This window comes from Ahaetulla prasina, chromosome 5 (genome assembly GCF_028640845.1).
Source record: "Ahaetulla prasina isolate Xishuangbanna chromosome 5, ASM2864084v1, whole genome shotgun sequence".
Lineage (NCBI taxonomy): Eukaryota > Metazoa > Chordata > Lepidosauria > Squamata > Colubridae > Ahaetulla > Ahaetulla prasina.
In genome coordinates, this window is record NC_080543.1 from 61,952,620 (window position 1) to 61,980,242 (window position 27,623).

General features: G+C 38.6%; 1 protein-coding gene across 3 annotated transcripts; it reads left to right on the forward strand.

Annotated features, from left to right (window-relative positions):
- Positions 1-2,243: 2,243 nt before the first annotated feature.
- PWP2 (PWP2 small subunit processome component) lies at positions 2,244-26,566 on the forward strand. 3 transcript variants are annotated; one of them, XM_058186007.1, is made up of 21 exons: positions 2,244-2,322; positions 2,576-2,688; positions 3,266-3,360; positions 3,604-3,703; positions 4,043-4,186; positions 5,960-6,095; positions 6,818-7,044; positions 8,909-9,052; positions 10,192-10,262; positions 10,815-10,951; positions 12,439-12,587; positions 12,957-13,104; positions 14,037-14,187; positions 14,846-15,026; positions 15,694-15,841; positions 16,203-16,311; positions 20,994-21,059; positions 21,176-21,394; positions 21,751-21,901; positions 22,482-22,556; positions 23,112-26,565. In XM_058186007.1, the coding sequence occupies exons 1-21, from the start codon at positions 2,305-2,307 to the stop codon at positions 23,266-23,268; spliced, it is 2,739 nt and encodes a 912-aa protein (XP_058041990.1). In that variant the 5' UTR covers positions 2,244-2,304; the 3' UTR covers positions 23,269-26,565. The 3 variants fall into 3 exon arrangements, with proteins under 3 accessions (XP_058041990.1, XP_058041991.1, XP_058041992.1); XM_058186008.1 differs by lacking the exons at positions 2,244-2,322; positions 3,604-3,703 and having other exon boundaries at positions 2,335-2,688; positions 23,112-26,566; XM_058186009.1 differs by lacking the exons at positions 2,244-2,322; positions 2,576-2,688; positions 3,266-3,360 and having other exon boundaries at positions 3,602-3,698; positions 4,042-4,186; positions 23,112-26,566.
- The last annotated feature ends 1,057 nt before the right edge of the window (positions 26,567-27,623 follow it).

Here is a 27,623-nt window from a genome sequence, read left to right on the forward strand (position 1 = left end):
GTTACGATCAGCCTCTCCTCTCCCCTTCTCTCCCTCAGCCTTGCCCCATAGAACCCTATCTTATCCTATCGCCCTTCTCTCTCTCAGCCTTGCCTCACAGAAACATCTCCTATCCTATCCCCTTCTCTGCCTCAGGCTTGCCGCACAGAGGCCTCTCCTATCCTATCCCCTTCTCTTCCTCAGGCTTGCATCACAGAAGCCTCCCTATCTTATACCCTGGTTGCTGATGTGAAAGTAAAACTGAAATTGAAACTCAACTCCTCTGCTTGTGTTTTGCATTTGGAACAGATTTCTTTTCAGGTGGGGAGGTGGAGTAGAACGCCTTAGCATCAGAGGGCTGTTTGGAAAATGAAACAGTATTTGCTGTGTGAGCAAGAAGAAGACAGGAAGGAGCCTGGCCGTGGCTTAGCTCAAGTGTTCTGTATTAAAGCTGCTTCCTGCTGTGAAAGTAAAACTGAAAGTGAAACTTCTCTCCTCTGCTTGTGTTTTGCAACAGATTTCTTTTCAGGTGGGGAGGGGAAGTAGAACTCCTTAGCATCAGAGCGTGTCAATCATAATATAGGAAATACCAATGCTCTGATGGTCATTTCGAAAAATCCTTTCTTAGTGAGCACCTAGAAACCAAGAGGAATATAAGTAGCAAATTTCAAGTTTGTAGGTTTTACAGTTCTGGAGATTTCATGATTACAGCATGAGTGGTTTTCACATTTTTATATATAGATTTTTGTTAGTTATAAACCACTTTATGGAGATTTTCAATCATCCAGGTCATGGTTGTCCCAAAGGTGCCTTTCCAAAAAGCAACTGGAAAGCAGTTATATATAAAGCAGTCATTTGCCTTGCATCAATTAGCATGTAGGTACTTCTGGTCACTGGGTGTTTTAATGAATCTAAATTTTTACATAGAACTATATTTATGCTTCAGAGATTTGGCAATGCTCTTTTTCTACACTTCCTTCCAGTCTAGTCACTAGTGCCTTAATTACTAGGCCAATCAGACTCTAGTATAGTTTGTTATTGTTTTCTTCTTCCTTTGTGGATTTTATTCCTTTGAAGTTTTGTTTTATGTGTCTTTTCTAGCAGTTCCTTTTTTGTTATGACAACGGTATTGTCTATATACTGAATCCATACTTTTGGTTGTATATGTGGCAGGGCTATATTTCTACATTCTGGTCTATGACCATAAATATATCCAGAACTAGTGAAATAATCCATGGCAGTAGTACTACACAACACACCCAACCTAGCCAAATATACTAAGATCAAAATACCTAGAATCTGAGACCTCATCAACCTCTGCCTCACTACCTACATTCAGTTTGACAAGTAAACTAACTGTCAGAGCAACACCCATGAGATCACCACTCTCAGGACTCTAGTAGTCTCTAGTAGTAGAGACTGTAATGCAATGTCTAGAAATATAAGTGGGACCTGCACAATTATTATAAGCTGTTTTTTGTGTGTGTGTGGCAATGATCGACGTATTTATCTAATGCAGGGGTCTGCAAACTTGGCTCTTTTAAGACTTGTGAACTTCAACTCCTAGAGTTCCTCAGACAGCTTTGTTAGGAGATGAAGTCCACAAGTCTTAAAAGAGCCAAGTTTGCAGACTCCTGATCTAATGCATCACACTGATTGTCCTCGTTTTCCTCGTTATTGTCCCAGAGTAATAGTGACATACAATCTGACCGTTCAAATAGTTTGAGAATTTACCTACAAAAAGGCTGTCCCAAATGTCAGAAAACAAACAGTATATTGATGCAGCTGGCTTCCTTTCGCCTTAAAAAAGGCCAGCAAAATGTTTTTCTTAAGTTTCCTTTTCTACGTACTGAAATTATGCCAAAATGGGTGCAGAGGCCGTGAAGTGTGAAACTCTGGGCAACTGTTCAATTTGCCCATATCTAAAACCACCATCCAAACTACATTCTGTAATTTTATTATGGCCACGTACGAATTTGAAGAGGCCAACCCTATGCGAGTCTCTAATCGAGAAACAATGCACGCGGCTGGCAGTTTAAAAGTCTATTAAACCCTTTTTCTGGCCAATATACGTAGAGCAATTACTGAATCTGAACTACAACATTATATCACCCACGCACGAATCCGGACGCTCCCGCTTCAGAGCTCGAGTCTCCGGAGATTTACAACTCAAGCCGTCTGCGCAAGGTTGAAACAAAGCGATCTCCAGTTGCTATGGAAACATTTTTGACCCGGAAATGAGACGAGGAAACTCTTCCGGTTGTTTCGCCGATTTCACGTGCGAGGCGTTTTGCCGCTAGGAATGGGACGAGGGGAGCTGAGGAGATGAAGTTCGCCTACCGGGTGAGAAAAACGGGGCCCTTTGCCGACTTGGGAATTTGCAAGTTTTCTTGTGTGGGTGGCTCCCTTGTTTTAAGTATTATATGTATTTCTCTACATTTTGGCAGTGAGTTGGTTACAAACCATGTATAGTTTTTAATTCCTATTCAAATTTGCATTGTCTGCTTTCAAGAGTTTCAGTACTGTACCATTTTTTGTGCTTTATTTCATTTTCTGTTTAAGTTGCATTAATGCAAGTACAGTTTTATTTTTCTAGTTTTCCAACTTGTTGGGTACAGTCTACCGATGTGGAAACTTGAAGTTCACTCCAGACGGAAACACTCTGATTAGTCCAGTGGGAAACAGAATTACAGTCTTTGACCTGAAAAAGTATTCATTTATTTATTTGATTTATATGCTGTTGTTTGTTCAGCTCAAAGCATGTTTATGATTGTTTGTCTTCCAATCTTTCAGTACAAAAACAAAGCTTTGAGGTTGTTTGAACTGAGGGTGTGGGATACTAGCTCAACAGCTTCCAGAGTGGAGGGTGGATTTGAACCTGGGTCTTCCAAGTGCCAGTCCAACATTTGAACCATTATATCTGGCTCTTGTACTGTGACTTCTAAGTGTATGATTAGTAAATTGCTTGTTAAAAATGCTTTTGCAATCTGCCTCTGAAACTACTGTTTTGTGGAAGAGATTTATGAAATGCATTTGATAAGTTAGTGCTATAGAGGATTTAGTTTTCTACTCTGCTTCAAATATATTATATAATGTTGCCTGGAAACCAAGCACTATATTTGCTTTCTTACCTAATTCATGAATTTGGCAGAAATAAATTTTATATATATATATATATACACATATACATACATACACACATACATACACACACCAGTAATTAAAATTACTGTATTAATTGCTACTGCGTTGTTGCTTTTGATATGTTATTCATCTGTTCTTTCAGTAACAAATCTGAAACTTTACCATTGGCTGCTCAGTACAATGTTGCATGTATGGGACTGTCTCCAGATGGAAATCTTGCTATACTTGTTGACGAAGGTAATTGTTTAAGATGTTAAGAAAGAATTTGATCAGTACAATTTATATTTACAAATGTTAGTATTCTAATATTTTCACTAAAAATGTTTTAATCTTTTGTTTAAATATTCAGTTGAACTGCAGATAAAATAAAATTCTTTGTGTGAGTTAAATTCTAATTAAAATATGAGTAGATATAACATGTAAACTTTTTTTATTTCATATTTGTAAAAATATTTGAAATATTTCTTCTGTTTCTTACAGAGGGATCTGCTTTACTTGTCAGTTTGATCAGTAAATCTGTTATCCATCGATTCCATTTTCAGAAACCTGTCCATAGTGTTTGTTTTTCTCCAAATGGAAAGTATGAAAAACTATATTTGAGTAGTTGATTTTACTATTTTGCTTTTTGTAGAAATATTAATAGCAATTAACAAAGTAAAAGAAGCTTCATGAAAGTACTACTAAGGAAAATAAGTTTGTTTAAAGAAAAATAGATATAATGGAAGATAAAATGATTTAATGGATCATTCTCGTCAATCTATCTGTTATTTATGAGTGGGTATACTAGTAGCAAATTATCAGAAAGTAAGTCTATCTGCATCAGAAGCATAAATAATTTTAATTACACAAATACTTATTAACTAAATTGGCTGTAGTGTGAGCTTTATTTCTATAATTTATTTTCATTTTTGTAAAACAGAAAATTTGTGATTACCAAAGACAAAGTTGCTCTGATGTACCATGCTCCAGGGAAAAAGAGAGAATTTAATGCATTTGTTCTTGACAAAACATATTATGGTGCTTATGATGAAACAACATGCATTGACTGGACTGATGATTCCAGGTAGGTTTTTGAAGTTTACTGAGAAAGCCAAATACCTAGTTTCAATGTTAATGACTCCTAGTTTCAATTCATGATTTGTAATCTGAAAATATGCAGTTCATGTCCCTCATTCCATTAATTTAAAGAAAGCTGAAGCATTTCAGGAATATTTTCTTATCTAAACATACAGGTAGTCCTTGACTTACCACCATTTATTTAACAATACTTCAACGTTATGACGGCTTTGGAAAAAGTGTTTTATGACCTGTCTTTAAAGTTACAACTGTTGTACCACTTCAAAAGTGTACCACTTACACTTACATAGTGTAAGCCGCCCTGAGTCTTCGGAGAAGGGCGGGATATAAATGCAAATAAAAAAAAAAAAAGTTGTGAGAATGCAATTTGGGCACTTAGCAATTGGCTCATGTTTATTTCCATTTGCAGCATTCTGTCGTCATGTAATCACAATTTGCAACCTTTCCAGCTGGTTTTCGACAAGCAAAATCAAATGGGAAGCTGGATTTGCTTAATGACTATGTGATTCACTTAATGACTGTAGTGATTCACTTAATGACTGCAGTAAAAATGGTTATAACATTGGGACTGTTCACATAATGACTGACTTGAGGACTAAAATGCCTGTCCCTATTGTGGTCGTAAGTCGAGGATTATAAATTTGTTCATTCCTTCATCTGTTTTCCAAATTAAAGTTCTTACAGTATCCCAACATAAAAAGATTTACACTTTTGCCAATAATTCACTTTTTTTTTTAAATATACACAAGCAGCTGGATAGTGGTTAAGAGCACCACCTTGGATGTGGAAGTCTTGGGTTCAAATCCTGTACCTTACCAGTAGAGGTCCTTGGTGAAAGAGCTCCTAACACTTTGCCTGCCTACCTCAGAAATATGAGAGTGACACAAATTAGGAGGGTCATGCCAGCTTGGGCATTGCTTGGATTAACAAGGTCCATGTCAGAAGTTGAGGGGCAGGACCATCTGTTGATATGTGGGCCACTGGACCATACAGACCAGTACATGAGCACAGAAAGGTATTGGACAACATCAGAAGCTCAAAACACCAATTGCTCATAGATACAGCAATTGCCCAAGACCCAGGGATCTACCAGACTAGACATCCAAAGTGAAGACTATTTCAGAGAGGCCTCAGAGATAGTCCAACACTTAGTGGCAGGGTGTAAGGTGCAGGCAGAAATAGCATATACTGAATGGCACAACCAAGCAACTGGCATTGTGTACAGAAATATCTGCCTAGAATATGGGCTATAGCTAGACCTTCCTAAGTCCTAAATCCCACAAAGATCATGGAGACAAGAAAGCTAAGATACTGTGGGACTTCCAGACCCACACAGAAAAGCAGGTACTAATCAATCAAACCAGACATCATGATAGTAGATAAGACAGGACCAAAAGACAGCAGTGGTGATAGACGTAGCAGTGCCAAATGACAGCAACATCAGGAAGAAGGAATATAAGAAGCTGGGGAAGTACCAGGGTCTGAAGGAAGAATTTTGCTTTAAACAGTTGCTAAGTGCATTTATTTATGTTCTCCACCCCCTTATGACAAAGCTCATAAATGAGAGTAGGCACATTTTTCATCACCTTTGTAACTGACTAGTTGTTAAATGAGGATAGCTTAGGTGAACTCATCAGTATTTTTCTCAGTGCATAAAGCAGTTGGGAGATAGCTAGCTGGCATGAGTAGTTTTGTCTTATCAACAGCTAATTATCATAGACTTTAGAGAATAATTATGAAGTAACTTTTTTTCTTTTAGGTGTTTTGCAGTGGGTAGCAAAGATATGTCAACATGGGTGTTTGGAGCCGAACGCTGGGTCAATTTGGTTTATTATGCACTAGGAGGTCATAAAGATGCAATTGTTGCCTGTTTTTTTGAAGAAAACAGTTTGGATGTATGTACCTTTCACATTTTTTATATTATGTTAATGTAGTTGGTTAGTATTTATTTGATTTGGCCTCTGTGAGGTCTTTATTTTTCAAGATCTCTTATGCTTTTGTGTATGTGTGTGTAGTTACAATGTTAATGCATTAGTGGGTAAGGCAATACTTTAAATGATGGAAGTTGATACAGTGTTCTAATAAGCCACAGACAATTAGCACTATAGATTTTGGACTTAAACAACTAATGAATGCACATGTACAGTTATCCATTAGGGCTGTGCAGATTCAAAAGGATGCTTCGAAGTATACAGATGAGCACATCCTACATTTCTATACTATCCCTTAAATGTTTTTCCCCTGGATCACATTGATTTTGCAGAGAGCAGCCTGGGAAGAAGTTGCAGGCAGGTGATAGATGAGCACACCCCAAGGGCTCCAACCACTTTTTGCCTTTGAATTTGAAGTGCTGTACTGCCCGATTCTCTGTCATTAAGTGGCATGCACAGGTCCAATGTAAATATAATTATATAATAACAAGAAATGCAGTCCAGATGTCATGCACCCAAATATTTCAAGAAGTTTGTTTCTCTCTCTCTCATATACCATAGATCACGTGCTCACACTAAAATAGAGCATAGATTAGAAGTAGCATTTTGTGATTTTGGAATTCCTGCACAATTCCTTTATTTAAATGTCCTTTTTGCCAATTGATAATTATATTTTGTTATTATAGTTATACACCATCAGCCGTGATGGGGCTTTGTGTGTGTGGCAGTGTGATACAGAACTAAATGGTCTGATACCTAGAACTTCCAAAAGCCATTCCACTGACCAGGAAGAGTCAGCAAAAGACCTAGATGAAGAGTTGCTAGAAACACAAAGAGACAAAGAGATTCATGGAAAAACCAGTGGAAATGAAAAACAAAACAAGAAAAAAGTGAAATATTCATGTGCTGCCAAGTAAGTGAGTTTCTAATGAAAGAAACTTATAAGAGGAATGTATTGAATTTCTAACTTGTTTATTACATGGTTAACCTCTACATTGAGATGTTTTAACATGAATGCAATCATGGTGGAAGTGATTGGAAACAGGTTGCTAAACTGAACCTTCTGAACTGGAGACCTAATGTATTAATTTTTATATTACTGATGAGGAGGACCCAAGAACTCTGGTTTTGTTAAGAAATATCAAAATTGTCTTTGTTGATCTCACTGTTACTAACAAAGAGTAAAAGAATCTAATGTTGCTGTGCCTGTAATCAAATTGTTGTTCTGCATGGCACATAAGGTGCGAGGTACAGTTCACTGAATTTCAAGAAGCCTGAACTAGAAAGAATTGTTAACACAGTACTGCAATCAGTTCTTTTAAGTAGAAGTCTTAAAAGTATGGGCTATATGTTATAATGGTTTCAGATAAACAATTGCTCTTGCATTACTTAACAACCCCCACACCCCAGTATTTTGGATTTCAACTGCAAACATTACCAGCAAGGATGGCAAAGAGTGAAAAGTCTATTAATTGAAGTCCAGAAAATCAGGAGGATAATAGGACTGCAGAGGAGGGTCTCTATCCTCTGGCAATATAACTGCATGCCATTATTTTCTCCAGTCATTAGGCAAAGATACAACTGGGAGCAGTAATAAAAGCTTGCTATACTGCGGGTGCTTGTGCAACTAATAGTTGAATAAAATAATCTAAAATCTTAATCAAATATGCCATCCACTACAGTGATAGATATGAGGAAAAAAAGACAATACATGTAGTCCTTGAATTACGAATGTAATGGAGCCTGTCCATTCCATTTGTAACCTGAGGATTCGTGGAAGTGAATCTCGTACCTTGAAAAAGATCACTCCCTCCTTTCGCCCATGCATTCGCTAATTGAATGCAAGGTTTGTTAAGTACACATGAGGTATTTCAGGGTGGGGAAGGCCATGGGGGGGGGGGGCTACTGATGGAACAAGCCACCTGCCTAAAACCACCCAAAGCTTCCTAGACCCACTAAAATACCTCATTCTCCCCAAATTGCTTCACCCTGCCAACCTGCCGCACCGAGTCACTTACCTTGTGAAGATGTAGCAAACAGTCTCCTCTCCAGCCTTGTGCACCCCTCTGCAGTTCCGTTTGGGCCTCTGCAGGCCTCCCCAGCCCACTGAAGGTCAAAATGGAGCCTCCAGGGGCCAGATCCGGGCTTCCAAGGCTCCATTCAGCCCTCTGTGGGCCTCCTCCGGCCCGTTGCAGTTTGAAATGGAGCCCCCAGATCCCCCTGAAAGCTCCATTTCTGCCGGCAAGGTGCCAGACAAGACTTCTAGATGGCCAAACAGGCTTCTGAGTGGCGAATCCACCACTCAGAAACTCCATTTTAGCCCACAACATGCAGGACAAATATTTAAGAGCCTCTGCGATTCTTCATAAGGGCGAACAACTGTGGTGCTCCAAAATTTGTAGTTTCAGGCCTTGCTTGGAAACACTAGGGGGTACTGGTTGCGCAACTTTGAACGTTTGCTAAGGGAATGCTTGTAACCCAGGGATTACTTGTATAGACTTCCATTTAAATTTAGTAGATATTCTCACAGCCATAATAGACTACTAAATTTTAAGACAGCAAATACTTGAAGCTTTTCTGCTCATTATTTTAACTCATGATTATTGGTCAATCTTTAACGTTATTTTCTTGCTTACGCTAACATAAAAACAGCATTTTATTACCAACCATTACTGCTTCCTTTCCTATTTATTAAATTACTCTTTGAAAGATAATTGGGATGATTTGTTCTTACATAAAAATGCCACTGATAATTTTTGCATTCTTTATGTATTCAGATACTTTTTTAATAAAGAAGGAGATTTTAACACCCTGACAGCTGCAGCTTATCACAAGAAAATCCATCTATTGGTCACTGGATTTGCTTCTGGAATTTTTCACCTTCATGAGCTTCCAGAATTCAATCTCATCCATTCTTTAAGGTTAATATTAATATTCATGTTAAAGATTGAGGCTACGTATAATATTAAAGAAATAACAATTCATTAGTTTTGTTTAAAGATATATTTTGTTTAGTGGGAAGAGTACTTGAAATAATGTATTTTTTGGTGTATAATATGTACTCCCCCCCGAAAGTGGGTGGAAATGTCTGTGTATTATAGAAGCCCCATTCACCCGCCAGCCTCCACTCTTCGGCTTCTGCCTCCCAGCAATTTCAGCTGTTCCAGGCTGTGGGGATTGCCACTGCTGCCCATCGCCGCCTCCGCACACCCCATTTTCGGCCCATTCCAGGCAGCTGGGATAGGCAGCAGCAATCCCCACCACCTGAAATGGGCCAAAAATGAGGCTCGCAGAGGCTAAAAAAGGGGCGTGTGGAGGCGGCGATAGGCGGCAGCAGCAATGGGCGTTGTTAGCAGCAATGGGCAGTGATGATCCCTGCAGCCTAGAACAGCTGATAGGCGGTATTCCAGGAGGTAGTTCCAACCACCAATCAGCTGCTCATGCTAAATCAGGCTGTGCTGAAGCTGACCAGGCTGTTTGCTGTTTGCTGCAAGGAAGCAAATTGCTGGAAGGTGGAAGCAGTTTTTTCCCCCCTTGTTTTCCTCCCCAAAAGCTAGGTGCATCTTATAGTCTGGAGCGTCTTATAGTCAGGAGCATCTTATAGTCCAAAAAATATGGTAATATATTTACCATATATTACATGTTTATGATCAAAAAGTGGTCCTCAACTTATGATCACAGTTGAGCCCAAAATTTGTTAAGAGAGTTTTGCCCCATTTTACGACTTTTCTTGTCAGATTTATTAAGTGAATTACTGCAGTTGTTAAATTACTGTAGTAACAAGGTAGTTAAATGAATCTCGTTTTCCCATTGACTTTGCTTGTCAGAACTTTGCAAAAGGTGATCACATGACCCAGGACATTGCAACTGTCATAAATGTGAGTCACTTGTCAAGCATCTGAATGTAAATCACATGACCATGGGATGCTGCAGTTGTCATAAGTGTGAAAAATGGTCATAGGTCACTTTTTTCAGTGTTGTTGTAATTTTGAACTATTACTAAGCAAAGTGTTGTAAGTCAAGGAGTACCTGTATTTAATTTTTTCTTTGTTTTGTTCAGCATTTCAGACCAGAGAATTGCATCTATTTCCATCAACAGTACCGGTGACTGGATTGCCTTTGGATGTGCAGGTTCATAACTAAGATATTCTAAGGAATTTGGGAGGGCCTATTTATGTAATAGTGTTAAGATAATCTTTTGATTTGTACATAAATACTTATATTCCAATCCAGGATGCCATGTTCTTTTAGTGTAAAGCTGTGTACACAAAGCTAAGAAAGAATGTAAAAAGTATTAAGAGAAAGAAATTAAGGCATAAGATAAGAAAGAAAAGGAATGGAAATGTAACTAATTTAAGTTTATGTCAAAATTGTAATTCTCTCTGCCATTCTGTCCTTGCAAATAATTTTTGTATATATGATGTCTCCACTGCTTCAAACAGTCCCTTTTGTTTTTTAAACTTTTCGCTTATATATATTACCTCTTCATAATAAATCTTGTTTAATCTTTCTGACCCTCTTAATGAATTCCTCAATTAGGAATAATTTGCAAATAAATGAAGGAGCAGTGAAAATATTTGTGATTCATTCCTCATTTGTCCTCTCTGTTTGTCCAAGGTTAGACTCTTTCTGGTACATTCAGAAATCTCCACTGCTCACGTTTCCTTTCTGTTGAATTGACAGGTCTGGGACAGCTTTTGGTTTGGGAATGGCAAAGTGAGTCCTATGTGCTGAAACAGCAAGGCCATTTTAACAGCATGGTATCACTTGCATATTCACCAGATGGGCAGTACTTAGTTACTGGCGGGGATGATGGAAAAGTAAGCCTGTTGATTAAAATGTTGATTTTTTTAAAAGTATATAGTTTAAGGAGACCAAGAAAGAATTTGTTAACAATTTTAAATAGGTAGTCTATTACATTAACATTCCACAATTAAAATACCTAACATCACAATATTGTTTTGGATGCAGAAATCACTTTAGAATGGATTTTTTTTTTAAAAAAGAAATGCATGAAGTACTTGAGTACAGTTTAAGAACCAGCAATCACTGATGTAATTTGAATTTGCATTGAGGAAAATGATTATTTTTTAAAATATTTATGTTCGAGATAAACATCAAGGTCATTTTTCTCCATTATTTGTTGCATTGTTTTGTTAAATCTGTTAGAAATAGAATATGGAAATGATTCTCCATTGCATTCTTCAAACATACTTTCTGATTTTCCAGTCAAGCCTGTATCTTGTTATCCCATCCAAGTGCTAGTCAGATTAACCTTGAAAAATCACAGTTGTCAAGACCTATGAGATTATCTTTGACAAACCAAAACAATCTTATTAAGGAAATCAAACTGTAGTTATTGTACTAAATATTATTAAGTGTAGATAAGGATAAGTAACATATAAAACAATATAAAATAAATGTGACTATGACAAAAACATATCTTCATATTAATTGTCAGAAATATTACGTATGCAGTTTCATAATTCACCATGAATGTTAAAAATTATAATTTAGCATGTGCATATATTAAATTATTTTGAAATACTAAATCTTAAAAATATTTGTGGTATTTAAAATAAATTGTGGAATTTAAAAAAATACTAACAATACAGAACCATTGGAAAACAATAAAACATTTAATTCAGTCCTTTTATTGAGAATTTAAATAGTCTAAAAATTTTAAAATTAATTTTGCTTATAAATAACATATTTTGTGAAGTCAGCATTACAAAAATGCTGAGTATGCTATTATATATAATATTAAACTACTGTTAATATATACTTTACTGTTAATTCAGCCTTGGAATGATAAGGTCTAATTTTATCTTTTGGGTTATGGTTATGTTCTTATGAGTTGATGTTTCTTTTAAAAAAAATTCTAGAGTAGGGTGGCCTTTTTCTAATTCTAACCAACATACTTAGGGGTTAGAAAGTAATATGTTGTATATGTTTGTTTAATCCTGTTGGGCTAGAGAAGAGTGATTCTACTTTTTTAAAAGAAAAATATTTGGTTGGAGCAAAGTTGCATGACATCTGGTTTGTTCTTTGCCTTATCCTTATATATAAAAAGGGTAAGATAAAAATGAACAACAGGTGAAATTTATGGGCATACCAGCTTTTAAAGAGATGATTATATATTTTTTGTTGAAAATATGACTGGTTAACCTCCCTGCCGGGGTAATTATTAAAGGTGGTGAATTGGAATGTTCTTTCAATAGTAAGCTCTCCAAGTCAAAGCATTAATCAATTATTGAAAAGGTTTAATTTGTTTTAAGCCGATTTAGAGCTTTTTGTTCCATTTCAGGTGAAAGTATGGAATACCAGCAGTGGCTTCTGCTTTGTCACCTTTACTGAGCATACCAGCATCATATCAGCTGTAACATTTACCAGTTCAGGACATGTTGTTTTGAGTGCTTCTCTTGATGGAACTGTGCGGGCATTTGATCTTCACAGGTAAGCTTATTATTTTACTTGCTTATTTTTAGTTTTGTTCCATCTTGGAGTAGACATCGGAAGATTAGTGTATTCTTTATTAATGTCTGAAGATGCAATTTTCCATTAAACCAATTGGACTGTGTTCTCTTCTGCAGTTGTGTCAATTAATCTAATTGTATTAGTTAATCTAATTTGGAAACCGCCCCTATAAAAATCATATTCCATGACAGAAGAAGACATATAACACTAGGTTGTTGTGTAGAAGCATAATGAAAATTCTAGTCAAATATTATTTTATGTAATTACTTGCTGTTTTCCAGCATTTAGGTTTTTTTTAACCTAAGTCTAAAAATTAGTTTTATATATTATTCTTACCTTTTGCAATAGATACCGCAATTTCCGCACTTTCACTTCCCCGCGACCCACACAGTTTTCCTGCTTAGCTGTGGACTCCAGTGGAGAAATTGTTTCAGCTGGTTCCCAGGATTCTTTTGAAGTATTTGTGTGGTCTGTGCAGAGTGGACGACTTTTAGATGTAAGACACAGACACTTTTTATGGTGCTTGCAGTAATCCATTTTGAAACAAATGTTATTCTTAACAGTTTGCCCTTAAGGATGAGGTCCTATCGGTACAATTTTAAGTGATTATTAAAATCAAACATTGAATTCCTATAAATTTTAAAGCAGATTATTTACATGAAAAAAATAAAACCAGATACAGTTATAGAACTCCTGATTTTGCAACCATTTTCCATAGTTATTAAGCAAATCATTATGGTCATTAAATGAATCACAGTTGTTAAGTTAATCACATAATAGTTCAACAAATAGGGCTTCCCCCATTGACTGCTTGTCATAAGCCTGTTGGGAAAATTATAAATCATGATCACATGATTGCAGGACATTGTAACTGTCAGTTGCCAAGTACCCAAATTGTGATCACATGAGCACAGGGGTAGTGCAATTTTTGTAAGGATTGGACTGGACTCTTCAGTAGCGCACAGATAAAATAAATGATGCTTTCCTTTTTTAACAAGTATAAATGTTTTACTTATTTCCAAAGTTAAAATAAAAAATCCAAGAAAAGAAAAAAGGACAAAACAAAGAAAAAAAGAAAAAAGTGCATAAAATGAAATACAAACATACACATAAAATGTCCCCCTTGGTTGAATACTAATAAATATTTCAATATTATTATTATTATTACTATTACTATTACTATTATTATTACTTACTTTATTCATTAAAAATGAAACTCAGTCAACTGAACATTCAAAAATACATCACAAATAGCATTGACTGGTGCTAATGGTTGATACGGGTTGCTGCCAGGGTCCTAGATATCAACCTAGGTAATTATTTACCTAGGTAAGTAATAATAATAATAATAATAATAATAATAATAATAATAATAATAATAATAATAATAATAATAATTTTCCATTGTTACATACTTTTTTTCATTAGGTATTAGAAGGTCATGAAGGCCCAATCAGTAGTCTATGTTTTAACCCAGTGAAGTGTGTTCTGGCAAGTGCCTCTTGGGATAAAACAGTCAGATTGTGGGACATGCTGGATAGCTGGAGGACCAAAGAAACACTAGCACTAAGTTCTGATGGTAAGTCTGTTGAAATGTCATGACTATCTTTATCTTATTTGGGTGATGTTTGTAATAATTATGGAATGGTGGAGTGGAGTGAAGCCAAATTACATGGAGACCTCAGAGCACTAGTCGTGGCATAGAAACTTCCATGTGACACAATTTTTATTAATGAGTCTGAATTGAGATTTACTGTTTTTTAAATTTATTTAATACAATTTAGAGGTTGCCTAATTCCAAATAACTCTGGTGGCGTATATTTAAAAATATAAGCAATGTAAAGCAAGAAACAGTGTAAGCATCCAGAAAGCAAAGTCTGAATAATGATAAAATACCATATACAGGGACTCAACCACCATTCTGTCCCAAGACCTGTGAGTACAGCCATGCTTTCACTACCTTTCTGAATATCATGTGAATGATAGCTGCACAAACCTCCAACTAATCAGATAGGAAAGTATATTGACTATGTTAAAACTTTCCATGTTGCACATATGCTTTAATATAAGGAACAGGACGATCTTTATGAAATGTGGAATCTGCTTGTGGAAATTTAAAATATAACAACTGGTCTCTGATAATTGTTTGAGGGATAAAAGGTAATGCAATAAAAATGCATGTAATGGAATGAAACTTAAATAAAGCTTGCCTTTGATTTCATTCATGATCTTTACAGTGCTTGCTGTTGCTTTTCGTCCGGATGGCAGTGAGCTTGCTGTAGCTTCCTTGGATGGCCAAATCACTTTCTGGGATCATGAAAATGCAGTGCAAGCAGGATCAATTATGGGGCGACATGACCTTCAGATGGGGAGGAAGGAACTGGACAAAATAACTGCCAAACAAGCTGCTAAGGGCAAGTGAGTAGAATACTTATGACCTTTATGTCTTTTTTTCTGAACTGATATTTATTATAATTGGTGGAATCTTTTATCCGAATGTTTGAATTTTATTACTATGGGCTTATTTTAATATTGGAATGCAGAGATTTGCTTTGCATGCTTTCTATGGTTTTCTTTTGAATACTTGAATCCTAAAATTATAGGTATTTATTTAAATCAATTTCCAGCCAGAGAGAAAATACGAATCTATAAAATTTATGGTAGAACCCTTAGAACAAGCTTGTAGAATTGTGGACTGTAAAGGTTGGAAGGAATCTTGAAGATTTAGTTCAACCTAAGCTTTATTTGAATGAATGAGATCCCTTTTTATATTTCTTTAACCAACAAAGGTTATAAGCAATAAAGTGAACGAGTCAGGAATGTGTTTAACTTGTTTGAATTTTACATGGGGATAATTTTTTTACAAATACCTCTTTAGATTTTCAAATCTCACAAGTTTGATTAAATTTAGTATATCTGCACATGTGGACTATTGCACAAAATTATGCTTGAAAAATTCCCAACCCTATCATATAGGATGCAGACTGCAATTACTCCAGAGTAACTACTCGGGGTGAGAACTATAAACTCTGTGGTACCAAGCTTGTGATATATGCCAAATTACTGATTCTTTTCCTGATTCCAGATCTTTTACAAGTATATGCTATTCTGCTGATGGCCAGTGCATTTTGGCAGGAGGTCTGTCGAAGTATGTTTGTATTTATCATGTCAAGGAACAGATTCTCATTAAAAAGTTTGAAATATCTTGCAATCTTTCCTTAGATGCAATGGAGGTTAGTATGTGTGTGTTGGAGATGGGATAAATCTTGTAAGTTTATGAAATAAAAATATGGGTTACTTTTGCTACTTGCCTTACCACACATTAATTTTTAAATTAATAGTACATGCATTCTTTGACTGAGTAATTTAAATTTGTGTCTTTGACTTCATTGTCTGCTCTGAAACATTCTTTATTAAGACGTTCTTATTTATCTATGCTCTGTCTTTATAGTGTTATATCAATTTATCTATCAGTCATAGACAATTCATGGTTCTAATGAAGAATAGAAAGGATTTAGCATCGCATTGTAAGTAGAGTATTCTGAAACATTTTGAATTTGAAATAGACTAAGTTGTCGTAAATTTATTTTACAGGAATATTTGGATCGCAGGAAGATGACTGAGTTTGGGAGCATGGCATTAATAGAAGAGGGAAATGGGGATGATGACGACGTTATCATTCCTCTTCCAGGAGTTAGGAGAGGTATTAGTTAATTTTAAATAAGACTCTCCAAATCATGTGTATTAGATTTATTTAGATTTTCCTGATGAAACGGGCAAAGTTTTAAACAAGTCCTTTTGTTTCCTCTCATTTGACAAAATGATTGAATCTTAGTTTGGGGATCAGCCAGTGTCTTTATTGAGGAGTGAGAAGCATTGCCCCAGGTTATGGCCATTGGAAAATATTTCAATTTATTGAGTGCTTTATGACAATTTTGTTTTTCATTATATGTGATGTTTTAGCTAATTCAATGGTTTATTTATTTATTTATTTATTTTATTTATTATTTAAATTTGTATACCGCCCTTCTCCCGAAGGACTCAGGGCGGTTCACAGCCAAGTAAAAATACACAAAACACTATAAATACCATTAAAATACAATTAAAAAACTTATTTAAATTGGCCACAATTAAAATTTGGAGATAAAACCCATTAAAAAACCCATAACTTAAAAAACTACCCCAGTCCAGCGCAGATAAATAAGTAAGTTTTAAGCTCGCGAAAGGTTGAGGTCCGGAAGTTGGCGAAGTCCTGGGGAGTTCGTTCCAGAGGGCGGGAGCCCCACAGAAGGCCCTTCCTGGGTGTCGCCAGGCGACACTGTCGCGCCGGCGGCACCCTGAGAAGTCCCTCTCTGTGAGAGCGCACGGTCGGTGAAAGGTATTCGGTAGCAGCAGGCGGTCCCGTAAGTAACCCGGCCCTATGCCATGGGCGCTTTAAAGGCGTTCACCAACACCTTGAAGCGCACTCGGAAGGCCACAGGTAGCCAGTGCAGCCTGCGCAGGATGGGTGTCACTCGGGAGCCACGAGGGGCTCCCTCTATCACCCGCGCAGCTGCATTCTGGTCCAACTGCAGCCTCCGGTTGCCCTTCAAGGAGCCCCATGTAGAGCATTGCAGTAGTCCAGGCGAGGCGTCACAAGGGCGTGAGTGACTGTGCACAAGGCATCCCGGTCTAGAAAGGGGCGCAACTGGCGCACCAGGCGAACCTGGTGGAAAGCTCTCCTGGAGACGGCCGTCAAATGATCTTCAAAAGACAGCCGTGCATCCAGGAGAACGCCCAAATTGCGCACCCTCTCCATCGGGGCCAATGACTCGCTCCGACAGTCAGCCGCGGACTCAGCTGACTGTACCGGGATGCCGGCATCCACAGCCACTCCGTCTTGGAGGATTGAGCTTGAGCCTGTTTCTCCCCATCCAGACCCGTCGGCTTCCAAACACCGGGACAGCACTTGATAGCTTCATTGGGGTGGCCGGTGTGGAAAAGTACAGCTGGGTGTCATCAGCGTACAGCTGGTACCTCACACGAAGCCACTGATGATCTCACCCAGCGGCTTCATATAGATGTTGAACAGAAGGCGAGAGAATCGACCCTGCGGCACCCACAAGTGAGGCGCGCGGGTGACCTCTGCCCGTCAACACCGTCTGCGACCGGTCGGAGAGATAGGAGGAGAACCACCGATAAACGGTGCCTCCCAATCCCTCCAACCGGCGCAGCAGGATACCATGGTCGATGGTATCAAAAGCCGCTGAGAGGTCTAATAGGACCAGGGCAGAGGAATAACCCCTATCCCTGGCCCTCCAGAGATCATCCACCAACGCGACCAAAGCCGTCTCAGTGCTGTAACGGGTCGGAAGCGGACTGGAGCAGGTCCAGATAGACAGTTTCCTCCAGGTGCAGGGGAAACTGATATGCCACCATACTCTCTACAACCTTCGCCGGCGGGTTGGAGACCGGACGATAATTACCTAAAACAGCGGGTCAGGAAGGCTTCTTGAGGAGGGCCTCACCACCGCCTCTTTCAAGGCGGCCGGAAAGACTCCCTCCAACAAGGAAGCACTCGTGATCCCTGGAGCCAGCCTCGTGTCACCTCCTGAGTGGCCAGCACCAGCCAGGAGGGCACGGGTCCAGTAAACACGTGGTGGCATTCAATCTACCCAGCAACCTGTCCATGTCCTCGGAGTCACAGGGTCAAACTCATCCCAAACAACATCACCAAGACCGCCTCAGATACCCCGCCTGAATCGCCACAATTTTGGTCCAGACCGTCCCGAAGCTGAACGATTTTATCGTATAGATAACCGTTAAACTCCTCAGCACGTCCCGCAGCGGGTCATCCGCTCCCCTGGTGAAGGAGGGCGGGTCACCAAACAGGGCAGCTGGGCGGTTATCTGCCGACGCAATGAGGGAGGAGGCGTAGGAACGCCTCGCTTCCCTCAGTGCCACTAGGTAGGTCCTAGTATAGGATCTAACTAGTGTCCGATCAGCCTCTGAACGGCTGGACCTCCAGGAACTCTCTAGGCGTCTTCTCCGGCGTTTCATCCCCCTCAGCTCCTCGGAGAACCAAGGAGCCGGTTGGGATCTGCGCCGGGTCAGAGGCCGCAAAGGCACGACACGGTCTAAAGCCCCAGCCGCAGCCCGTTCCCAGGCTGCAGCTAGTTCCTCTGCCGTGCCGTGAGCCAGACCCTCAGGAAGTGGCCCAAGCTCCGTCCGAAACCTCTCTGGGTCCATCAGGCGCCTGGGACGGTACCAATGTAATGGTTCCGTCTCCCTGCGGTGTTGGGTAGCGGTCAGAAAGTCCAGGCGAAGGAGAGAGTGATCTGACCATGACAAAGGTTCAATGACTATTTCTTTTAAGTCCAGATCTCTCAACCACTGACCAGAGACAAAAATCAGGTCCAGTGTGCCTCCCCCGATGTGAGTGGGGCCATCCACTACTTGAGTCAGGTCCAAGGCCGTCATGGAGGCCAAGAACTCCCGAGCTACCGTCGATGACGAGCCGGCAGATGGCAAGTTAAAGTCCCCCATGACTAAAAGTCTGGGGGTCTCCACTGCCACCCCGGCAAGCACCTCCAGGAGCTCGGGCAGGGCAGCTGTCACGCAGCAAGGGGCCAGGTACGCGACCAGCAAGCCCATCTGACATCTATGACCCCACCTCACAAGAGGATTCACACCCGGCAATCTGAGGTACAGTGGTCTCCCTCGGCTCTAGACTCTCTTTAATAGCAACCGCCACCCCTCCACCCCTACCCTGGGCCCTCGGCTGATGGAATGCACGGAAACCTGGTGGGCACATCTCGACCAGGGGCACACCCCCTTCAGTGCCCAACCAGGTCTCCGTTACGCCTATAATATCCGGCACCCCTGAATCAGATCATGTATTAGGGGGGCCTTATTGGCCACGGACCGTGCGTTGCATAACATCATACGAAGGCCCAGGCTCTGAGGGTCTTGACCATCCGGGGAACAGGAGAAGTCAGGGGGATCGGGGCACGCGATCGCCTGCATACATCGAACGCGTGACCCCCTATGTCGATACGATCCCCCCCTTCCGCCATATCTGCCCCTCCCACTTACCGTGCAAATAGACTCACCCTCACACAAAGGAACACACTCCCCCCCATAACCTCCGAACCCATTTGATAGTCGCCACGAGCATGCGCTGGAACTGGTTTCCTCCCGACGGGCTACCCCATCACCCGCCCTAACCCTCCACCCCACCCGACACAACCATCCCCCCTCCAACCCAGACCCGTCAGTTCCCACCCTCCCCTTAAAAAAGAGTTTAGTAACTCTTGCACTATAGTGAAACCATTAGTCTTTTCACTACTGCTCCTACTATGTATATGTATCACTATCCCACCCTCCCCCCACTTTTTCCCCTTCCCTACATTGCCTGAATTTAATTAATTATTTGGAATAATTCATGACGACAAAATCGGCGGGATCAATAAATACTATGATCTCAATATGCTTGCTAAAGGTTTGTAAAGTTGGCAACTGACAAATGTTCCAAATTATTGCTGTGATGGTAACAATATGTTTATATGCATATATGTATATTTGTATTGGTTAATGTGTTGAACAAAGACAGTCATTTACTTCCCAGGGTGGGGGAACATTGATGGAGGAAATGCTCTGTCCTACAATTTGACTTTGATGAGATATACATTTTTTTAAAGAAAAGAAATGTAAATGTATCAGTGTGGTTCTTTCTCTTGCTGCACTTCTTTTGTAGAAAGAATCAATTTACAGTGTCAGCATTGGTTTGTACCGTGTTTCTCCAAAAAGACGACCCACCTTGAAAAGAAGCCCTATCACGTTTTTGAGCGCATGTGATCTAATTAAGCCCCACCTATAAAATTAACCCTAATTAAGACCCCACCCACCCTGGGGTGCAGGGTATGGGGCGAGGCACACAGGTAAAAAATAAGCTAGAGTGGGGATGGTGGGGTGGAGTTGCCCTACTTACCAGGCCTTGCGCACCCCGACACCTGCCTCTCCTTCTGCGGCCACTTGCTGCCACTCGCATGCATCGCCCTGGCCTCCGTTTCGTCTTCAGATGCCTACCGGCATCTGTTATCTGCAGGTGATATTGCAGATATTATTGGCTGCAGATGCCTTCCAGAAGGCAACTGAAGGTGAAATGGAGGCCAGGGCGATGTGTGCAAATGGTGGCATGCGGCAGCAGAAAAAGTGGGCCACCAGTGGGCTCCTGCTGGGCGGGGCTGCCATGAGGTGAATCAATAATTAGAACCCTCCAAAAAGAAGGCTTAGCCGTTTTTTTGGGGGTCAAAAGAAAATAAGACCTGGCCTTCTTTTTGGATAAACATGGTACAAGGAAATTATTGTAGGAATTTATTTAGTTGCTTTTTGCTTTCTTTTCAGGTGATATGAGTTCTCGACATTTTAAACCAGAAATAAGAGTGACATGCCTCCGTTTCTCTCCTACTGGTAGGTTTTTAGAGGATCTTTTCATTACTTGAAAAATGTTCGTCATTTCTCTGTCTGTCCATCTGCCCTCCCACATCTCCATAGTTTTAGCTAATATCACAGTGCTTCTCTTTCAGGAAGAAATTGGGCAGCAACCACTACAGAAGGTCTTCTTATCTACTCTTTGGACTCTAGTCTCATCTTTGATCCATTTGACTTAGAAATTGACATCACTCCTAGCAATATTCGTAAAGTATTGCACCAAAAGGAGTACACTAAGGCTATTGTCATGGCTTTTCGACTAAATGAGAAGAAAATGATTCAAGAGGTTCTAGAAACTGTGCCCTATGATGAAAGTAAGCTGGACTGCTATTATTAGTATGATGCGATGGTTGCAGAAAACAAGATTTCCTAAATGTCTAAGTTATTAGCAAAACTTGATGTGTGTGTGCACTAAAGAGAAGGAAAAAGATAATATCCTGAATAATTTGAATGTTTTAAGTGAGTAAAAGTTCTCTATTAAATATCACATGATAAAAGGAAAATTGAAAAAAGGAATTACGTCATGCAATATAGCATTTCCTTGCCTTCAGTTTCCTTTGCTAAAAATGCAGACATTTTCCTTCTGCACGTCATAACAAGTGAACTGTCTTGACATGTTTACTCATTTGTTGTCAACTAATACATCCTCTTGTTTGTTGTAAAAAAACAGTCGATATAGTCTGCTCATCGCTTCCAGACTTGTACATAGAAAAGGTCCTAGAATTTTTAGCATCTTGTTTTGAGAAAACTCGTCACTTGGAATTCTATCTCGTGTGGACTCAGAAGTTGCTCATGCTGCATGGATGCAAGTTAAAAACAAGGTTAGTGAACTTAGCTTAATATGGTTCAAAAAGAGAGAATGCATATTATCAATCGATAGCTTTAAAAATAAAATTATATTTACCATCAGAAGGCCAGTAGTTAGAATGTCAGTGAAAGTCCATTCTTTTTCATTGGCTTATGGTGATTTGACTGAAGACTGGAATACAAGGGAAGCAGCAGATATGCTTCCAACTGCCATATCCAAGAAAAGTTGCAACATGTATGCTGTGTGTATATGTATATGTCTGTTGTAACTACTAGCTATTTTATTGGTAATGTGTTAAAGGTACTTTCAAGCTCATTAACACTTTGAAAATTAAATCTAAATTAGCATTTGGGTGTTTATATTTAGCATTTCTAGGACTTATTTCTAAGGTTGTGCAAAGGCTTAGAAAAATGTGCATTGGCACAAAGAACCAACTACATTCTTCGCCACTTTTGTGGTTTTTGTTGTATGTGTGTGTGTATGGCAGTTTCACTACTCTGAAATGTACATGCAGATGAAAAAAAACCTTGCTTCTTTTTCAAGAGCATTTGCACAGCCCTAATTTATAGAATGACTATTTTTGTCCATTGCAGATCAGAAAAACTTCTGCCTATTGTTCAGTTTCTTCAAAAGAGTATTCAGAAACATTTTGAAGATCTTTCGAAACTGTAAGTATTTTGTTTGATTCTATTCTACCATACTTAATTGGGGAGAATAAAAACAGCACTATAAGATCATTTTATTTTTTAAAAAATGTTTTTCCCTTTTTCCTATTATTTATGGCAGGTTGTAATCTGGCTAAGTGCCAGCTTTGTCTGATTTTTCTTTGGACATTTAATCATTCCATGTTTTCTATAGCCCAAAGTTACTATATTGAACAACAGTCCATACATATGATATCAAAAACTACAGTTTCTAATGGCAGCAAAAAAAGTAGAGGCGTGTCTGATTTACTCTAGTATTGGATATTATATTATACCTTGCAACTGGAACTAACTACTAGGTGGAAAGGAAAGTACATTTGATTAGAAACTGTATGTACAGATAACACATTGTAGCTCAAATATCATGACGGCTTTCAGATTGCTTCAGAAAATTGAATGATGTGTTGAATAATTGAGTGATGTAAATATTTCACTGCCTCTGATTATTTGCTGTACTGTGTATGCAGGCATGTTTAACATTGCTTTGACTTACTTTTATGATGGTTTTTCTTTCTGCAGTTGTGATTGGAATTGTTATAACATGAAATACATTCTTTCTATTTCACAACAACGGGGTACGAAACGGAGAGCAGAAGATTCTGAAAACAATGGTTTGAAAAATTTGGAAGATTCCAGTAGTGAGGATTTTATGGAAGAATCAGCTGTACATTTATAAAAATATGACACTTTTTTCCATGTGTAAATGTAAATAGTGGTATTCACTGAGAACTTCCTAACCCTTGAAGTGGCCTATTTTTATAGATGATTTGAATGTGAAATAATGCATCTGGGAAAAAGCAGTTTATTTTTTGTACACTTTTTTCAGTATTTGAATAGCTGGACAGCTATGGTCATTAAATCTAAACCATGGCTTTTTTTTTGTAATTCCATTGCAGATTGCATGATTCATAAGTGTTCCTACCCTTGTCTGATGCTCACAGAGTTGGTGATTTACAGATTACCTAAATGACCTTTTATGTAAAATCACTTCTATAAAATAAAATACATAGGGGAATAATGGAAAGAGACACAAGGACCAATTAATGGACTGAATAGATTTAGAGTTATATTTTTTGCAAACGAAACCAAAAATCATTGTGCCCTAAAATAACCACAGATCTTCTAGAAATCCTTTGTAGAAACTTACTTGTCTCTTCTGTCATAATTCTTGGTGTTTTTGTGAATCTACTGTGTGTAATTCCAGTGTGGCAACTTCAGCAAAACACTTGGATAAATTTCAATGTAAAAAATTACCCAGATCACTCTTCTAGTTTATTATTTATATGTTTTCAATTATTAAACTGTCATCCAGTTTCATTTGCAAATCATTTATTTCTATCTCTCTTGTAAATTATTATTTTTAGTCCACTGCAAATCAATTTCAGTTTTATTCAACAGAACTTGTCCCTCTTCATTAATATCTTCTGATTCTTTTGTAAAGGTAAATAACTGGAAGGCTTCCTGCACCCATTCATTAAAAATCTAGTTTTAAAGTAACCATCTGATGCCCTCTAGTGTTTTCAAATGTAGACATTTCCCATGAGAAAAGATCCTTTCAGTTAATTTCAAAGTCTTAAAGCAAGTCCATCTAAGCCCTTAATCAGTTTAAACAATTCTAAAGCTAACATTAAGAATTGTTTTGCTCTAAATGCCACAATGTTTTTTTCTTACAAATCTTTAAACTTGTAACTGAGCTTTTTTAAAAAAGGATTGTAGAAAAACTCACCCAATGATTTCAATAAAACTTGCCAGTCTGAATGTTCTTAATCTTTAAACAACAACATTGTCATCTATGCAAACTCTTAAGTTTGATCCAGGTTCATCTCTTAATCACAGATGAACTTGGGTCCAACTTAAGAGTTTGCATAGATGACATTAGCAGCTATAAGCATGATGGAATCCTGCGAGTCCCAGCCAATTGTAAGCTGACTGCAAAAATGCTCACCAACAAAAAACAAAAAACTCAGCTGTTCATACTACATATGGGGATCTTGTGATCTCTCCTTACTCCAAAGAGATTTTGGTAGCCCAAATCTTGCATTTGAGCATTACTCTCAGTTGCAGCGTGTCCTGTTCTATTCACCATGGTGGCTCACCAAATGCTCTTTGTAATAATTGAAAACGTGTTCAAAGTTTCACAGGAAGTGTTTGGATTCCATATACTGTGAAATCGCTGTTGTTAGTACGGTATCTAATAGTGTATCTATGGTAGCTGAAAATGCTTTGGAATTCTTGTTTCTGATACTATAGCCTGAATAGAAATTATGAAGAAATTCTATTGGTTTAACAGTAGAAATGCTTTAGAACGAGAGGCTAGAATAAATGATATTTGTATCTGTTACCCTGGAATTGTGGCCTGGCTTATTTTTCTTTCTGAGAGTCCTGTTCTGTTCAAAAAAGTAGTTTGCTACTACTATTAAAAATATAACAGAAAATACCATTCAATATAGAATATATTTATTTGAATAATATTTGAAAATGATAAATTGGGAGATGTGACCAATCAGACCTCATCAAAAAGTTATTTTACTTGCTTCATGAGGTGGAATAATAAACAGCATTTCCCATCCCATTTCTCATGTTATTTTTCTGGGTAAGAAAATATATGTATCCCTGGGAATAAAAATATAATTCTAATCACTAAAAACAACTATTTGATTTAATTTTGAGACTTTTTTTGTTTTAGATGGCCATGTCACTCTGATTCAACAGAGTTGTTATTTCATCTCAGCTACCTTACCTTGTTTTTAGTACTATATTAAGTAATAGCGATATTACTGCAATATGGTAGATAGATACAGATGTCACTATAATCTGAATTCTCAGCTGCAAGTAAAGTGAAGACTCATTGATTCTGTAAAAAAAATAAGATTGTTCAAATAAAAGAAATTAGTTTTCTAAAATCCCTTGAGGCCCTATAAAAAAACCTAGTGGGACAACATAGCTTACTTTGCTGGAAAGAGATAACAAATAAATACCAAAAGTTGGTGTACTTGTTAAGATAATAGGTTGGAGACCTGGAGATTGTGAGTTCTAGATCTGTTTTAGGCATAAAAGCTGGCTGCGTGACTTTGGTCACTCTCACTCAGTCCAACCCACCTCCCAGGGCTGTGGGGGAAAGATGAGGAAGCACTATTAGCTATGTTTACTGCCTTATTTTTAAAATATTATAATGAAGGCAGTGTAAAAATTAAAATTAGAAACAGCAATTAGAGCGTGTTGAAAGAAAAATCCAGCCCAGTTCCAAGCCGGGAGAAAGACGCTGGAAATAAAATGGAGGCTGATTGGAAAGAAGGACTGTTTATTGATGATCAGAACCAACAACAGCATGTAGTTCTTGGACAGCTGAAAAATTGGTTTGAGGAATACATGGATTTTTATAGGGTTCTGGGATGCTTTTGCTGTTCTAATGGTTGTGGGTTAATCCTATTATGTCCTAAAAGTCCTGTCCTGTCCTTAATCCCATCATCATCATCATCATCATTGGTCTGTGCTGACCAATTGGCCCCCATCTTCACCCATATTTTCAATAAATCACTAGAGATGTGCTATGTTCCTTCTTGCTTCAAACGCTCTACCATCATCCCAGTGCCGAAGAAGCCCACCATCAAGGAACTGAATGACTACAGACCAGTTGCTCTAACATCTGTAGTCATGAAAACCTTTGAAAGGCTAGTGCTTTCCTACCTGAAAACCATCACGAATCCGCTCTTAGACCCCTTGCAATTTGCATACCGAGCAAATAGATCAACAGATGATGCTGTTAATATGGCTCTGCACTACATCCTACAACATCTTGAGTCTCCAAAGACCTATGCAAGGGTCCTTTTTGTAGACTTTAGTTCAGCATTCAATACCATCATTCCAGACATTCTTCTAACTAAGCTAAACCAGCTACAGGTACCGGAACAGACTTGTAAGTGGATCACAAGCTTCCTAACAAACAGGAAGCAGCAGGTGAAGCTAAGCAAGATCACATCAAATACCTGTACAATTAGCACAGGGGTCCCCCAAGGCTGTGTGCTCTCCCCACTTCTCTTCTCTCTGTATACCAATGACTGCATCTCCAATGATCCATTTGTTAAGCTACTGAAGTTCGCAGATGACACAACAGTGATATAGACGAGAGGTCGAACGACTAGCCTTGTGGTGCAACCAAAACAATCTGGAACTGAACACACTCAAAACCGTAGAAATGGTGGTAGACTTTAGGAAAAACCCTTCCATACTTCCACCTCTCACAATACTTGACAACACAGTATCAACAGTAGAAACCTTCAAATTTCTGGGTTCTATCATATCGCAAGATCTCAAATGGACAGCTAACATCAAAAACATCATTAAAAAAGGACAACAAAGAATGTTCTTTCTGCGCCAACTCAGTAAGCTCAAACTGCCCAAGGAGCTGCTGATCCAATTCTACAGAGGAATTATTGAGTCTTTCATTTGCACCTCTATAACTGTCTGGTTCGGTTCTGCAACCCAACAAGAAAAACACAGACTTCAGAGGATAATTAGAACTGCAGAAAAAATAATTGCTACCAACTTGCCTTCCATTGAGGACCTGTATACTGCACGAATCAAGAAGAGGGCCGTGAAAATATTTGCAGATCCCTTGCATCCTGGACATAAACTGTTTCAACTCCTACCCTCAAAACGACGCTATAGAGCACTGCACACCAGAACAACTAGACACAAGAACAGTTTTTTCCCGAAGGCCATCACTCTGCTAAACAAATAATTCCCTCAACACTGTCAGACTATTTACTGAATCTGCACTACTATTAATCGTTTCATAGTTCCCATCACCAATCTCTTTCCACTTATGACTGTATGACTATAACTTGTTGCTGGCAATCCTTATGATTTATATTGATATATTGATCATCAATTGTGTTGTAAATGTTGTACCTTGATGAACGTATCTTTTCTTTTATGTACACTGAGAGCATATGCACCAAGACAAATTCCTTGTGTGTCCAATCACACTTGGCCAATAAAATTATATTCTATTCTATTCTATCTGGAGCT